We start from the raw sequence: 18,087 nt of genomic DNA on the forward strand, positions 1-18,087 counted from the left end.
AGGCTACAGACGGAACCCCCACAATCCAGGGGCTAGAGTCCAGAGAGCCAGAGACGACGGGCAGCCCACCCCCCCCGGCAGGCCGGCACCCCCAGCACGAGCCAGGCATGCGGCCCCCGAGGCCCCAAGCGCCCGAGAGCAGCCCGACACCCAGCAGAGCCCCCCCACGCGCCAAAGAGGCCCAAGCCACCCCCAGGCCACGGCCGCCAAGGGAGCAGGCCAAAAACCATGCCGAGACATCCGGCCACACACCCCGGGACCCACGGGCACCCACACCCCAGGGGCGGCAGTGACGACCAGTGGGGAGCAGCGTGGAGCGGTAGGGAGGGGTAACTCCCACCCTCCGTGTCCCACAGGTGCCAAGGCTTGGCAAGCCACCAACCCAGGCCCAGCTGTCCACACACACACACACTCTCACAAGCACGCACGTACCAGTCATTCCCTCATGTACACACACGCACATACACACGCACGCACATTCGCATGCACCAGTCACACACTCATGCATACACACTCACACAGGTATCATCCTATCACGGTACCACGCTGAGCTCCTGAGAGCGACCCCTTCTTTCACTAATATCTGTAGAAGCACTCTGCATGCCTAGATGCTGGTTTATATACCTGTGGACATGGAAGTGACTGGAACACCTGAATCCAATGATTTGGATGGGGGAATGAATACCCATTCTACACACTTTTACATTTTATTTAAGCAATAAAATCTTATTCTGATTTTATCTAAACAATGAAAATAGAACAAGAACATTAGCTACTAAACACCGAACTAATAAAATGTGTGAATAAGGAAAAACGTGAAGTCTTGATTTAAATGAAAGATGATTACAACCATCAAAACTTCTGAATTATAAAAGGTCCCATGCAAACTGTGTCACGAAAAACTAGCATGTCACACAGCTGCTACAGTACTGTGAGAGCACATGCAGGTGGGTGATCTTCAAAGAATAGTCGGTTCCCAGTGAGTAAATCTAATTTTTTGCTAAAAAGGCCCATCCCCAATATTTAACCCGCTAACAGGAGAGAAAACAAAGACAGTGAGAGATAACTTGAGACTCGTCAGCAATGTCTAAAATAACCCAAAGGATTATTCTAGAGCTGACACAGGATCTCCCCACCCCCTCAGCCAGTGTCAGCATAAAGAGCAAATAAGAGATTGAGAAACCTTGCTTTGTGTTTAGTACTTGATGCTACCTATAATAATGCAGTACACGTTGGTATGCTGGTGTTGCAGTTAATCATAATTTTAGGATTAAGATGCTCTAGTTCTATACTTGTGCCTGATATGCTCAAAACGGTCCTGAAGGGAAGATCCTGGAGGGAGGTTCAGCTCTTCAATATGATGGTACACGCAGTTAAACAACCCCAGATGCTCCACAGAAGCTTTTTGTTGAGTCTTTTTGCCTGCAGCTGTACTCTGTGAGTCAGTTTGCTCAAACTGCTATGATTAGATGTATTTGTATTATGGACTCATATTACGCTGAATGTATTATCTATTTATTAGATTGGTTTTTGTTTTAGTTCTCATAATTGGCATCTTTATTGTTAGATTTGTTTGGTGACTGGTATAAATGCTGTATTGTAAAACTGTGGATTTACAGTAGTCCTCAATATGCGGCTCTGATCACACCACGATAGGCTTCAGTCAAATTCATCAATGCCTTTTCCTTTTTTCCAAAATCTTTAATGGGAACAGCTATACAGTACGCTGTCAAATCAGAGTCAAGCAAAAAAAATATTTATCCTTTTAAACACAAATACCACTGAAACATAAATACCATGTTTTCTGCATATGTATATCAGTCCAGCAATCTGATCCTAACTGCATGAACCGGTGATGGGTCATTCAACTACCTGAATTTGATCCACTTTGTTGTGCTCGCTCTCTTTTTCTCTCTAACTGCTGATCATGTTTGTTGATGTGTTGCACATACACACACACACACATTACCACAACACCCACCTGGTAACGGTATCAACAACGTGGTTGACCAGAAGAGGCTATCGCTGAAACAAATAGTGGCTGCAGTCCACCTTAGTAACTGCTAAAAAGCAGAGCAATCATTCCAAAATGAAATTCTGTTCCGAGCAGGACAAAAGACAAAAGATCTGTTTGTTCGTGCACACAGACGTGAATTGTCCCATTTTTTTGTTACTGTCAGGAAGCCTAATGTATTTCATTAGGTTAAATGTTTTGTGTTTGCAGCATGTAAGTCGAGACTCTGCAGTGGGACTGCATCACCCAAGACAAGCTTTGGCAACTGTTGTATAAACAACACAAAAGAGAGGATTAATCTTGCCTTCTATCACCAATCGGTGGTGGTGAAGTCTTCTGGAACACTTCTTAGTACAAACTGAGGATCACTTAATCGCCACCACCTCCCTGAGTATTCTTGCTGAAACCGTGATACCTTTATGCCCACAGTGTACCCATCTTTGAATGTCTGCATTCAGTAGGATAACATCCCATGAAGCAAAGCTCATTTAATCTCAGAGTGGCTTCTCTCATATAAGGTAACTCTACGCCCTCAACAACCACTAGAGTTCAATCCAACAGAGCATCTCTGGGATGTGATGAGATGGGGGAATTTTGTTGTGAAAATGCTGCCTGCAAATCTGACTCAAATGCATAATGGTACCATGTGAATGTGGACCCAAAACTGGACCAATATCTCTGAGGAATGTTTCCATAAAAACGAACCTTTAGCAGTGCTGGGTAGGTTCAGCTGGGCAATAATGAGGAAGGGTCTTGATTTTAAATTCAGGCCAATTCTAATCTTACTTCCTCACCTGTGCATGCTGTGAATGTCTAATGTGGAACACATTAAATTAAGCTCACCAAAGGAAAAATCATTGGTGCAAACATGAAGAATTAAGACTTTCATCTCCTTGGTAAGTGATGTGATCATCTGTCTGTTTTCTGGTTTTGTTATCTTTTCCAGTGCCGTTAATGACTTCAGAAAACTCATCTATCATAGCAGGTATATGTGGAAGACAGAGTAATGTTTCAGTTGTAATGTTTCAATTTGAATGTGATGCTGTGAAGCTGAGCTGATGTTTCCTGGAAAAACTGAATCACAGGTACTTACTGCTGTTGGATATGTTGTTGTATGTAGTGTGGGCGCACAAACTGCGGGGCTGGCTTCACAGTTAGTTTCATCTGGCCCATGTGGCTGGCTGGAGAGGGAGCAGAGGCATAACCATTAGGGGGGACTTGCTGAGGTATGGGACGGTGCGGTACCACATTGTGTCCATTGGTGTGACCAGAAGTGTGTCCATTAGTATGACCAGTGGTGTGCCCATTTGTGTGACCAGTGGTGTGCCCGTTGGTGGGTCCATTCCCAGGCCGTGGTGGAAAGGGGTGTCTGGGTACCGTCTTCTGTTCGCATGCCTTCCCCTCTGAGCCAGGTTTGCAGACACAGTGCTGAGGCCTTAGGCACATTCCTCCATTATGGCACTGAGGGATGCAGTTGGCTATGACACCAAACCCAGTCAGGACAGAGAGAGGGAGAAGAAAAAAGAGACAGGTGGGGAATAAGTGATAATGGAAAGATGTTACCTGTACAAAAATAAAGGGAAATCAAAGCAAGCATATGGATACAGTAGACTTGGGTTTTCATTATTATAGACACACATTACTATTACTCAAAAATTCTGTGAAGCCTCCATTCAAACATCTCTGCTCAGTGTTAGTGTAGGCAGGGGCTACTCATTGCAAGTAGTTCAGTCTGAGCTGCCATTTGTCTTAGTAATATATTCTTAATTTTTTTTATGCCCGAGTGCCAATTTAGGAATTCAGCAAAAAAATAAATAAATAAATCATTCCAAAACAATCATGTATTTATTATGCATTAAGCTGCAATAGGAAAGCCAAAAAGCTTCCATATACCAGCACAAGAGAACACAGAGAGAAGTTCTTACATACCTCAAAAATTATTAGTCATCTAGAATGCAGTCTGAAGTTTAAAAAATATATATGTGGGTGTTATCCTACACCACTGTTTCCTATTATAACTTAAATTATGAATACATTAAATATGCAGTAGCTTGTTTCTTGATCTGCTCATGTGCAACACAAAATGTGCGACACAACTCTGTGTCTGCTGTGTGGAGACTGGATAATCAAATGTACGCACAGCCTCGTAAACTAAAAAGCACACTATAATCTCACTCCACAATCAGCAGCTTCACTGTTAAGAGCAACTTCTTCCTCCTGTGATAATGATGGCTCTTTATAATTACAAATTACATTTGAAATTCCCTTTAACAAATAATGTGTTTAACAGGATAAATTCACAAAGTGCCAAAGCGATGACTAAATTAAGAAAAGTAGCAAAAAAAAGGAAAGACATGTTTAGGGTTCTTTTTTGTCACTTTACTCATAATTGTACTTGAATGTATCCCCCACCACCACCACTTATATTTTATTTATTTATAGTAAGTCACTGCTTATTAAATATGCCCTGTTAATCTTTATCTTGTGCTGGGCGTGGGTTCAGCCCCTCAGTTCATCCTCTGTCTGAAACAAAGCATTTTGTGTCCCTTATCCTGTAATGAAGCATGCAATTAGAACCCAGATACAGACTCAGAAATACACCAGAGTTAACTCAAAACACACCTTTAAAGAAGGCTGTTGAAAAAGTCCGAAAAATACAAAATCCACAAGGCAACAGAATCCAGAGCTCACAGGGAGCTCACAGGGGCGCATTAACAGATGCTGAGACAAAGACATCACTGTATACAGACGTTGGTGCCCTTCCATTAAAGAAAGAAAAACCCACAATGGTCACTGAAATAACTTGAAACTGACAAAACTAATAATAAATGAAAAGTTTACTGGAAAATCAGACATTGTTTTTAAATTATGGTTCAACAGAATTATTTTCAAAAACAAACTAATGGGTATAAAAGGCTCTCTAGAGACACGTTCCAAAAACAAAGTGCATATATCCATATCATCTACAAAATCAAAAGCATGTGACCAGACAACAGAACATGTGGTTATTTTTGAACAGCTGTTAGTGTCAAATATACAGAAAGATAAGAGCTCGCATCTTCACTGATAATACTGTAAGGAGACAGCTGACAATTCTGTATCAAGTGCCCATGTACTGGACCCAATTATGCAATTTGTGTGTGTGTGTGTGTGTGTGTGTGTGTGTGTGTGTGTGTGTGTGTGTGTGTGTGTGTGTGTGTGTGTGTGTGTAAATGAGACCAACAAACAGCCTGTAATTACACAAGGCGCTATCATTGCCATGCTATCAACTACAAAGCCTGTTTCACAGACAGCGTAGCAGTAGTTTACATACTGAACTCCAGCACACATGCACATACATGCATACACTGTGTGTTTGGTTAAACCATACAAAAGAAGTCAACAGAAGATAAGCCACACATCTGGACCTCCCTCTGACTATTCACTGCTTAACTTAAACATACTGTCAGCTTTAAAAAATCTTACTTCCACAGTAAAGACTGAGTCCACATTCTAATCCTGGATGAACATACTGACAGCTCTGTCTATAAAGTCTAAAATTTTACTGGTTTGCTCTCACTCTGTGTGTGTGTGTGTGTGTGTGTGTGGGGGGGGGGGGGGGGGGGGGGGGGGGGGGGCAGCAGGAGAAATGACTCAGAAGGAGACCAGTCCCTCTCTTTCTCCCCAGGGACGCTGAGGGTGTGTCACCTCCTCACTAAGCTTGTTAGTCTAATTAGCAGTTTTGAGATTTGTGAAAATGATTAATGAAAGGAAACTAAATGACAGTCAAAAGACATCTCGTGCAAAAAGGAAAAATACACCCTCTGCGGTCATCCACATACTCAAGATGGAGCTAATGTACTGAGTCTTATTAAAAAAGCAGATCTGTGCACATTTCTTCTGCGTATGATGGATATCGTGCTGTTTGACTGATGACACATAGAAGCATTTATAATGCTTTTCTGGGTACACTTTGCTGCACAATCCACACTGTTCAGTCGTACAACAGCAGGCATTCTTTTGCTTCCACCTCCACAAACTTGCTGAAAAGCTCCAATACAAGCTAGCAATGCAACCCTCCCCCCTCACAGCACGCACTCGTGTCTAAATGTGGTTGAAAAGTGGAAGGTCAAAAGGCACCTTTTCAGGACCCCCAAACATAATTTAATGTAAGATTTACTTTTACCTGCTATAGAAGAAGCTATTTTATTTGTGGGGATTGTATTAAAATCAATATCACTGAAATGCACTGAATTCAGGAAATCTCCAACACAATTTAGAGACTAAACAACCACCACAGGCCAAAAAATTGTGGACCTACTTTCAGCATCTAATATCAGTTGAGTTACACCCTTCTTCTATAAAGTGATTACCTCAGAGATTACATCATTGCTGTCCTTTCTCCCCTGGAGCTGAATTATGTTAGCATTTTGAAACAATCCCACACTTAATTTTCCAGTTTGGGTGAAGCTTTTATGCTTTCTTTTCCAACTAGCGTAAATAGTTTTCATTTCCCCCACCCCGCTCTGGCCTGGAGCAAAGGCTGCCATCTGTTCTGCAAATAGTTTTCTCTCTCCCTCTCTCTCTGAGGTCAGCTACATGAGAGTAGTGTTCTGTGACAAGAGTAATGGAGTAAGTGACGGTAATTTACTTGTTAGCTGGGGATAGGAAATAGATCAGTCATGCTGATGCCCTCAACCTTTTGATCAAACCATGCTAGGCCTAGTGTTCAGAGAGACCCTTCATATCCTCGCCGGGGTCTGTAATAGTACAAATTAGTCGTTGTGTGTTGCTGTTTTCATGTTGTAGGGTTTCAAGATGAGAAACAGAAACTGTGAGCCATAACCACTTTCTTTGTGTCTCTGCCTTGATGCAAGAGCAAAAAATTCCTAAGTGAAAGAAAATTGCTCAGATTTTATGGGTAAGTGCTGCAGCCTGTTTAACCTTGCATGTGGCTGGGACAGATATTCACTGAATTCAGAAGCAGGTAGCAGTGGAAAGATATGCCATCGATATATGAGGTATTGAATTCCACATTATCTGAGTCACTGCTGGCCCTCAGAGTTCAGATCAGCTTCGATAAGACTGTCTGTTGAGAATCTATTGGCCTCACTAATCCCTATCTTTCCACTAGCCAACAATAACACTAAAGAATCTATATTATATTAACAATCCAAGTGAGTCAGGGTAATGCACTGAATGTACTTTGATTTGAAGCAATGTGTTTGTTACAAGGAAAACAACCACACAAACAGAAAGCATTTTTTTTAGCCTTTCTTCCTTTGTTGGACAGTGCAACAGTGAAGAGTAGACTGGAAAGAAAGGATGAAGAGCAGGGGACCAGATCCAGCAAAGGGTCAGACTCAAACCCAGGCCGCTGACTTCCAGCTTTAAGACATACAGCTGCCTGCTCACACTGTGAGCTAATCTGGCACCAACAAGCACAAAGCAGTTCTAACCTACCAAAATGGGTACAGCCATTTAGTGGGCGGTGTTTGCCATGTTACCAAGAAAACAAATCCAGCTAGGGATCTCTTGGGCACAGTTTCGTGGTTAGGCCCCTGATGCCTCATCTCCCAACCCTGTGTTGCCACAGAATGTGCTGTACAGAATCCTGTCGGCACGTAAGCACTGTCGCCCTGAACTTTTCTAAGAATCATCTGATTTAGATGCATGTGAGAACGTAAGTAGTCAGTGCAATCTGATCAGACATTAGCCAGTCAAACCTGCTAGCACAATAAGTTAAAGTCTATGTCACGAGAAGCTGCACCAGTGTGCAAACTAGTGCTACTAAAAGTCAGGTACATTTTACGACTAGCAATGGGGCTTTGTTTGGTGCACGTCAACTATCTATCTAAGCAGCTCCCTCACATAAACTTCACAAAGTATAAATAACAGTGAAGTAAACTGTTTCCTAGTATGTGCTACACTGTGAGAATGAATAACCATTGGAGATATCCTGACCTGATTCTCCTGAAACTGTCAGAAATTCATGTGTGAAAACTGCTTGAGGCCTTCCCCTCAGGTCATTCATTTATGATAACAGTATTTGAAGAAACCCTGAAATGTGGTTTTATTATGAAGGTTCAATGACAAACAAATATAAGTCACTGTTTGGATTCAAACAGGCTATACACAACCCACTAATCTCACACAATCTCTCCCAAAGATATGATTGTTAATACTGTTAAAAACACAAAATGCCTCCTGTATTTGTGGTCAACAAATCCTATACTTCTACATGTGTATTTCAAGAACGGCATATAATGAATATTCAACACAACAGGAACAGTCACTCTTCAGTATTTCTAGCTGATGCACAAAAAGGTCAATATGTGTCTTGGGGAAAGGCACGGATATTCATAAAGCTTAAGGATGATCCATTAGCTTTTGGTTGATTTATATTTCTTGGCTGCCTTTTGCAGGGTACAATTACCAATATATTCATTTCAAAATTCAGAAATTAGACCCCCCCCCGGAAAAAAAAGAAAAAAAAAATCTGTAGTCCTCCCTGGGTCTCCCAAGTCAAATTGGTCCTGGGTGAAGGGCCAGATGAACAGCAGGTCAGGCAACCCTCATGAGAGGGAGATCAGAGGACCAATTTACCATGCCTGGGATAGGGTTACCCCACACTGGAGCCAGGCCTGGGGAGGGTGCTCAAAGGAGAGCAGGCGCAGCCCGAAGAGGAGACACGGGCCCACCACCTGCAGGAGACCTCATAAGGGTCGGGTGAGGTGTGTGTTGGGCGATGGCCAAGGGCAGAGGCCCAGGTGGACCGATCCCCAGCAGCTGAGAGTGGCGATTTGGACATGGAATGTCATCTCTCTGGTGGGAAAGGAGCCTGAGCTAGTGGATCAGAATCAGCTCCTTCATCTTTGCTGCGTTGAAGATCAGGTTGTTCTCTCAGCTCCAGTTCTCCAGGTTCTCGACCTCTGTTCTGTAGGTAGCCTCACTTCTGGATGTAATCCTGTGTACCACAACAGTGTCGTCTGCAAACTTTACGATGGTGTTGGTCTTGTGGTTGGTCCTGTGTGTAGAGGGAGAAGAGGGAGGGACCAAAGTATCCTTGGGCAAGATACTGAACCCCAATTTGCTCTGCAGCTGCCAGAGGATGAATGTGTATGAATGTTAGATAGAAAGTACTTTGAAATAGAAAATAGTGCTTGTATGAGTGTGTGTGAATGGGTAAATGCAAACATGTTTCAAAAAGCACTTTGAGTGCTCAGCTAGAGTAGAAAAGCGCTATACAAGAACTAGTCCATTTACCATTTACACTCCACTGCCTTTGTCTTTGTTGAAGCTGTTCTGTCCACTCTGTAAACAGTCCGGCCTGCTAGTTTGGATTCAGCCAGGTTTTGGTGAGAAAGGAACCGCAGCTGCTGATCCTATCCGAGTGAATCCTCAGTCTGAGATCGTCAATCTTGTTGACAATGGACTGGATGTTTGCCACAAACAGGCTAGGCAAGGCTGGTCTGTTGGGTGAGCTCCTTAGCCTGGCATGGATGTCGGCCTGCTTGCCCCGGTTTTGCTTCCTGTCTCATCTTTGCCTGTGCCACTTGCTGCTCCCACTAGTAATCCAGGCAGGCACTGATGTGTGGAGCAGTTCCTCCGGTATGTCAGAGGGTGGTGGAATGTAGTTGTTGTTTCAATACCTTAAAATGTCTATTCTGTGGTAACTTATATAGGTCAAACCCAATTGAAGGGAACAACTTACAGTGTAAAAGGAAGAAATAAACACTATAAAGAACATTAAATAATGGCATCTAAAGTGAGAGCTCTGAGCCACTGCATCTGCGCGCGCCACCCCTTAATTGATCACACCTATTGGTGAGTTGGATCAGGTGGTGGGGGAGGATGCTGAGCAGACCTGGCAAAGCTAAATGTATAGTGAGGTTTACTCTGTAAACAGTCTGGAAATAGTGCTGGCAGAGGCCCCAGTCCGCAAGATCCTCAACTTCCACCTCCACCTGAACTACAGCAGCATTCCAAGGGAGGCTGAGGATATTGAGTCCAAATGGACCATGTTCCACACCTCCATTGTTGAAGTCGTTGGGTGGAGCTATAGTTGCAAGGTGGTTGGTGGCTATCATGGAGGTAATCCCTGAAACAGATAGTGGACATTGGAAGGGAGTTATCAAGCTGAAGAAGTTCTGTCAGGCTTGATTAGCCTGTGAGACTACGGAGTCAGCTGGCAGGTACCAGCAGGCCAAGCAAAGTGTGGCTCTGACAGTAGCTGAAACAAAAACTCTGGTGTGTTTGAAGTTTGGTGACACCGTGGAACAAGACTTTTGGTTGGCCTCAAAGTGATTCTGGCAAACCATCAGACAACTCAGTAGGGGAAAGCAGTGCTCTACTCACACTTGCAGGTGGGATGTTGCTGACGTCAACTGAGGATATAGTCGGGCAGTGAGTGGAATCTCCTCAATCCCACTCGCACGGCTTATGTAGATGAAGAAGAGTCTGGGAATCAGGGGGATGACTCTCCCATCATTAGGGGCGAGGTCACTGAGGCACATTATAATACCAAAAATATTCACTCGTCTGCCATCACATGCATATGAACTTGAGTGACATCTGATTCTCAATCCACATGGTTTAATGTGATGTTGGCCCACCCTTTGCAGCTATAACAGCTCCAGCTCTTCAGGGAAGGCTTTCCACAAGGTTTAGTTTATGGCAATTTTTGACCATTCTTCCAGGATGTTGTAGGGCTGTCCTGGTTGACATGCATCTGCAATGTTGCATGGAGATCTGGGGAAGTGCCACTGGATTAGCAGACTGGGATGGTGGTTCCCATAAACAATAAGGGGGATTGGAGGGTGTGCTCCAACTACAGGGGGATCACACTACCCAACATCCCCGCGCAGGTCTCCAGGGTACTAGAGAGGAGAGTCCATCCGTTAGTTGAGCCTCAGTTTCAGGAGAAACAATGCTTGGGCATGGAACACTGGACCAGCTCTTTGTCCTGTCGAGGATATTCAAGTGTGTTTGGGAGTCTGCCCATCCAGTCTACATATGTTTTCTGGACTTGGAGAAGGCACTTGACCAGGTCTCTCAGGGCATCCTGTAGGAGGCGCCTCGAAAGTATGGGGTATCCAGCTCGTTAAGGCATTCTGTCCTTGTACGACCACAGCGAGGGCTTGTTCCACATTGCCAGCAAAAGTTGGACTCATCCCCAGTCAGTGTTGCTCTCCACAAGGGCTGCCTTTTATCGCAGATTTTGTTCATAATTTTTATGGACAGAATTTCTAGGTGGAAGTATGTGGCGGAAGGCTTCCAGAGGCCTCAGGATTGTATTTTTCCTTTTTGCGGATGATGTCGTTCTGTTGGCCTCCATCTCGCACTGGAGTGGTTCACACCCCAGTATGAAGTGGCAGGAATGAGAATTAGGACCTCCAAGTCTGAGGCCATGGTCCTTAGCTGGAAAAGACGGAGTGTTGGCTCAGGGTCACAAATGAGTTGCTGCCCCAAGTGGAGGAGTTCAAGTATCTCAGGGTCCTGTCCACAAGTGAGGGGAGAGGGAAGCAGGAGATTGACAGATGGATTGGGGCCACTGTACCGATCTGATGTGGTGAAGAGAGAGCAGGGCATAAAAGCAAAGCTGCCAATTTACTGGTCGATCTATGTCCCTACCCTCACCTATGGTCATGAGCTCTGGGTAGTGACCAAAAGAATGAGACTGCACATCCAAATGGTAGAATTAGTTTTCTGTGGACTGGCCTCTGTACCAGAAATAGTATAAGGAGTTCAGTCATTTGAGAGGGACTCAGAGTAGAGCCACTACTCAAATCCAAATCAAGGTGATTTGGGTATTTGACTATTGCCAGGTTTCCATTAGTATCTACTCAGCGCGGGTCGACTCAACTCAGCACGACTTGACACAGTCTTGTTTTGTTTCCATTGCAATTGAGTACCACCTCAATGTGGGTGGAGCCGATACAGCAGCGCCGACAGTAGTCTCTAGACATAATTTGTATGCGGCTCAAAACACAACACAACAATGGATGAGATAGAGGCAAGCTAACATAGCTAATGCCAGTTTAATATGGTCACCATGCATAAGTCCCCCGTACAATGTTTTAATGGATGAAGGATATCATTGTCACTTGGTGTTGGCTCTCACTGCGGTATTGTATCACTTCCTGTTCCTGTTTTGGAGCGCAGTCGTGTTTTGCTGTCTGTTAGCTGTTAAATCTGTATAGCTTGATCTATCTGGATAACAACATATTTTAGTGTAATCTTCACCTACTTTATCTAGCACGCTCTTTGCTGAATCACCTGTATTCACATTATTCACTTGAACAATTCACTTGAATTGGAGACTCGGCTCTGCACCCTGGAAAATCCTATATCTAGCCAGGCCCCTGTAGTGGGTGCGGACCATGGTAGATTAGCCGCTGTTAGCTCCCCCCCCAGCAGATCCCAAGCAGCAGGGAAAACAGGCCGGCTGGGTGGCTGTGAGGAGGAAGCGTAGTTCTAAGCAGAAGCCCGGGTACACCACCAACCTGTTCACGTTGTAACAGTCGTAATTGAGGTGTCTCTTTACAACAGTCAAAGCTTTTCGTTAATGATGTCACCAGTGTGCGCCCACCACTCCTCTGTAGAGAGCGCAGGAGAAACGTTTTGGGGAGACGGACATATGGCTCGAGGCAGACGTCTAATTTTCTTTACTTACCGTATTTTCCGGAGTATAAGTCGCACTTTTTTTCATAGTTTGGCTGGGGGTGCGACCTATACTCCGGAGCGACGTATATGTGACATTTATAACACATGAACCAAAATACTCCAGCCACTTGACATCTCCGTGAACTGCAGCTTTAAGGCAGTCTTGCGTAACCTGTGGGCGCAGTGGATGATGGATGGAGAGCACAGCTTAACGGCAACTGGGAGAATGCGCCACCCAACTTTCCTGGAAGTCATTGGATGGATCAAGAAAACATGGGCTTCAGTGACAACCAAACCATCCTGTTGGGATTCAGAAAGGCTGGAATAATTGGAACTGCAGCTGACGACGAGTCTGACTAACGCGACACAGAAGAGGAAGCGGCGCTTCGTCTACGGAGTGTACGGAATTGTTTAGAAGTGACACCGAGGATGAAGAATTCAATGGATTGATGGTTTGGTTAACTTGTCAGTATGTTCTTTATGCTATGGTTATCTGAATAACTTAATGTTACGTTAACATACCGAACACGTGTTCGTTGTGCGTCATGTAGCTGAATGTGTTACGTTAGCGTAACGTAGGCGTAACCGTGTTTGTCCTGTTCTTTAATCCATTATTATTTTAAATTGCCGTTCAAGATGGAATTTCTGCTCTGGGTCTCGGATTCTATCAACCCCCCCCCCCAAAAAAAAGTGCGACTTATAGTCCAGTGCGACCTATATATGTTTTTTTCTTCTTTATTATGCATTTTTTGGCTGGTGCGACCTATACTCCGGAGCGACGTATAGTCCGAAAAATACGGTACTCTCTGTATTGTCACGGGTTGTATGAACACTGCTCGTTTATATGTATAATAATGCAGCAGCCGTTCAACCGGGCTTTGTAAGGTTAGTGAAGAATATGTCTATTAAAGGATAACATTTTGGAATTCCCAGTACCAGTGTGGTTGTGCGTTTTTGGCTGCCTGATAAGTACGCCCGCCGCCTCCTCTTCACCACCAAACACAACCCGGACGTTACAACATCTCTAACCGTTTTTCTCCACTTGGTGACACACCCGCCGAGAAACAAACTCTGGTTATTGGCGACTCTGTTTTTGAGAAACGTGAAGCTAGAGACACCAGCGACCATAGTCAAATGTCTTCCAGGGGCCAGAGCAGGCGACATTCATGGAAATTTGAAACTGCTGGCTAAGGCTAATCGTAGATTTGGTAAGATTATTATTCACGTCGGCAGTAATCGGAGGTCACTAAAATTAATATTGACTCGGTGTGTAACTTTGCAAAAACAATGTCGGACTCTGTAGTTTTCTCTGGGCCCCTCCCCAATCAGACCAGGAGCGACATGTTTAGCCGCATGTTCTCCTTGAATCGCTGGCTGTCTGAGTGGTGTCCAAAAAATGACGTGGGCTTCATAGATAATTGGCAGAGTTTCTGGGGGAAACCTGGTCTTGTTAGGAGAGACGGCATCCATCCCACTTTGGATGGAGCAGCTCTCATTTCTAGAAATCTGGTGAAATTTATTAACCCTAAAACCTGACTACCCAGGGTTGAGACCAGGAAGCAGAGTTGCAGTCTTACACGCCTCTCTGCAGCTTCTCTCCTCCTGCCATCCCCCCAAAACCCCATCCTCATAGAGTTGGTGCCTGCTCCCAGACCACCAAAAAACAAAGCTAAAATCAGCAAAAAGCTATTTAAGCATAAAAATTCAAAAACAATAAATAATACAGCTTCATCAACTGCACCAAAGAATAAAACAAGTAAATGTAGATTATTAAACATAAGGTTTCTCTCTTCCAAGTCCCTATTAGTAAATGATTTAATAATTGATCAACATAATGACTTATTCTGCCTTACAGAAACCTGGTTACAGCAGGATGAATATGTTAGTTTAAATGAATCAACACCCCCGAGTCACAGTAACTGTCAGAATGCTCGAAGCACAGGTCGAGGAGGAGGAGTAGCTGCAATCTTCAATTCCAGCTTATTAATTAATCAAAGACCCGGACAAAGTTTTCATTCTTTTGAAAGCCTGACTCTTAGTCTTGTCCATCCTAATTGGGAAAATCAAAAACCTGTTTTATTTGTTATTATCTATCGTCCACCTGGTCCTTACTCAGAGTTTCTGTCTGATTTCTCAGACTTTTTATCTGATTTAGTGCTCAGTTCAGATAAAATAATTATAGTGGGTGATTTTAACATCCATGTAGATGCTGAGAATGACAGCCTCAACACTGCATTTAATCTATTGTTAGATTCAACTGGCTTCTCTCAAAATGTAAAGGAGCCCACCTACCACTTTAATCATACTCTGGATCTTGTCCTGACATATGGCATAGAAACTGAAGACTTAACAGTATTCCCTGAAAGCCCCCTCCTGTCTGATCATTTCTTAGTGTAACGCCCATTAGTTGCACTAATAAGGAAAACCTCCGGATTTTTCCTGTTCCTAAGTGTTTAGTGAAAACCTCAGGCAATTCTTATTTTTTGCCAGCAGGGTGCGCATACACCCACATCTATGCTGACAGCAACGTTGTGTTCTCCCGTTTTTTTCTTTTCCGTGTTTACTTTTTTTCTGGTAATTAGGCTGATCAGAGCACACACGGCGGAGAGGAAGGGTGTCGTTCGCTCTACTGCCTGTTAAGTCCAGGATAAACAGTGGAACTATACTTTCTTTTGAATGGTGTTTCGAGTGTTTGAAGATTTTCATTTTGAGAGTGAGCCGCTTTGACGGACATCGCCTCGTCAGATCGGTATATTGTCAAGTGGAAAAGCTCCGGTGAGTGAGTTTCTTTCAGCGTAGGCTAATATGCTAGTCGCCGCCATTTTGACTATATTGTTACTTATTCTTTGGCACATACGAAAGAAATATTTGAATTCAAAAGGTTTCTGTGATGGAAAGAGGAAAAAAACCAAAACCAATCGGAGCCAGATTTATTGTATTATGTTCAGTGGTGGTTCAATTTTGTTCTGTTTGTTCTGATATTTTTTTGTGCAAGTTTAGCTATTGCTGTGTCCTTGGCTACACATGCAGTGTGTGTAGTTCAGTTAATTATATGAGGTAAACTCAAATGATGCATAATGTGGACTTGATGTGGTTATTTTCTCACACTATGTGCACTTTGTGATGGGTAAGATGACACAAATCCGTACACATTGTGGTGTATTGGCTGTAAAAAAAACAACTTTTAATGTGCAGCTACACTGACGTTGAATAACTTATGTTCATCGATTTACGAATGGAGAAAACATACTGTACAGTTTGACAGATTTAAGAATATAGATAGAAAAAAAGGAATATATTGGTTTTCTTTTAAGAAGGGATGTATCAATTACTGCTTTATGCAGGTTGGTTTTTTCCCACCCCCCCATTTTGGGTGGATTCTGAAGATGGCGAGCCAGAGGGAGAATCAGCGAGTGGAGAGGGGGACGTGGGGTTGCACGCATGGAGGGTGTGACGCCAGCGGCCTGTTGTGCTGTTCGTCTGAGGAAAGGGGACGCCCATCGCAATATTCCAGATAAGACAAAAAGGAAATCAAACTACCCGGGTAGAGAGAGAGAGAGACCTGTGAACATTTTACACAGAGAGACTTGTGAACATTTTACACAGAGAGACCTGTGAACATTTTACACAGAGACATTTGACATTGACCCGACTTTTGACTGTTTGTTTTATTTAATTATTTTTTTTTTGGGACCAGTTTCTTTTCAAGAAGTTTACCAATTGGTAGTATTTTTTTTATACAGTGAGAAATTCAGTCGTTACTGAAGCCTTGTTTTTTTTTCAACTTGTTACAGTGCTAATAAATTTTCCTTCTATGTGTTACCTTTTCCAAATCTCTGTCCACGTTCATTTGTCCTCCGAGAGAGAACCTAATTTTTCTGATCTGGTCCAAGTTGAGAGAAGCACTCTGTCATCCCTGTCTCATAAGGGTTAAAGGTGGAAGTGTTACATTAGTAACATTTACATTTACTTTAATGGATTACACAGCAGTGGGGAATAAGTTTTATTACAGTAGAAGTCTTTCTGAAAGTGCTGTAACTAAGTTTAAGGATCTAATTCCTTCATTATTATGCTCTTCAGTGCCAACACAGTACAGAGCAGCTACCTAAACTCTGCTCCCAGTGAAGTCGATTATCTCGTCAATAGTTTTATATCCTCACTGCGTATGACTTTGGATACTGTGGCTATTCTGAAAAGGAAAGCTTCAAATCAGAAGTGCCTGACTCCGTGGTATAATTCACAAACGCACAGCTTAAAGCAGATAACCCGAAAGCTGGAGGGGGAATGGCGTCTCACTAAATTAGAAGATGCTCATTTAGCCTGGAAAAAGAGTTTGTTGCTCTATAAAAAAGCCCTCCGTAAAGCTAGGACATCTTACTACTCATCATTAATTGAAGAAAATAAGAACAACCCCAGGTTTCTTTTCAGCACTGTAGCCAGGCTGACAAAGAGTCAGAGCTCTGTAGAGCCGAGTATTCCTTTCACTTTAACTAGTAGTGACTTCATGGATTTCTTTACAAATAAAATTTTAGACATTAGAGAAAAAATTATTCATAACCATCTCAAAGATTTATCTTCATGTTCGGCTGCTTTCAGCACTGCTGGTATTTGTTTAGACTCTTTGGCTCCAGTTGATCTTTCAGAGTTAACTTCAATAGTTACTTCCTCCAAACCAGCAACATGTTTATTAGATCCCATTCCTACTAGACTGTTCAAAGAAGTCTTTCCAATTATTGATGCTTCAATCTTAAAAATGATCAATCAGTCTTTATTAGTTGGCTATTTATAACAGGTTTTTAGAGTGGCTGTAATTAAACCTCTACTTAAAAAGCCATCACTGACCCAGCTGTCTTAGCTAATTATAGGCCAATCTCCAACCTTCCTTTTCTCTCAAAGACTCTTGAAAGTGTAGTTGTAAAACAGCTAACTGATCATCTGCAGAGGAACGGTTTATTTGAAGAGTTTCAGTCAGGTTTCAGAATTCATCACAGTACAGAAACAGCATTAGTGAAGGTTACAAATAATCTTCTTACAGCCTCTGACAGTGGACTCATCTCTGTTCTTGTCCTGTTGGACCTCAGTGCAGCTTTGATACTGTTGATCATAACATTTTATTACAGAGATTAGAGCAAACTATAGGTATTAAAGGTACTGCACTGCAGTGGTTTGAATCATATTTATCTAATAGACTCCAATTTGTTCATGTAAATGGGGAGTCTTCTTCACACACTAAGGTTAATTATGGAGTTCCACAGGGTTCTGTGCTAGGACCAATTTTATTTACATTATACATGCTTCCCTTAGGCAGTATTATTAGAAAGCACTGCATCAATTTTCATTGTTATGCAGATGATACTCAGCTTTACCTATCAATGAAGCATCCAGGGCTTTATGTCTTAAAGACATTAAGGCCTGGATGACCTCTAATT

General features: G+C 43.0%; 1 protein-coding gene across 5 annotated transcripts in view; it reads right to left on the bottom strand.

Annotated features, from left to right (window-relative positions):
- The window catches only part of ltbp1 (latent transforming growth factor beta binding protein 1), a 163,781-nt gene that overhangs the window by 116,960 nt on the left and 28,734 nt on the right, over positions 1-18,087 (bottom strand). For all 5 annotated transcript variants that reach the window (XM_030725227.1, XM_030725225.1, XM_030725226.1 and 2 more), the window contains exon 3: positions 3,108-3,492. In XM_030725227.1, coding sequence (XP_030581087.1) covers positions 3,108-3,492 — 385 coding nt within the window. The remainder of the gene's footprint in view (positions 1-3,107; positions 3,493-18,087) is intronic.

Source organism: Archocentrus centrarchus, unplaced genomic scaffold (genome assembly GCF_007364275.1).
Source record: "Archocentrus centrarchus isolate MPI-CPG fArcCen1 unplaced genomic scaffold, fArcCen1 scaffold_50_ctg1, whole genome shotgun sequence".
Taxonomy (NCBI): Eukaryota; Metazoa; Chordata; class Actinopteri; order Cichliformes; family Cichlidae; genus Archocentrus; species Archocentrus centrarchus.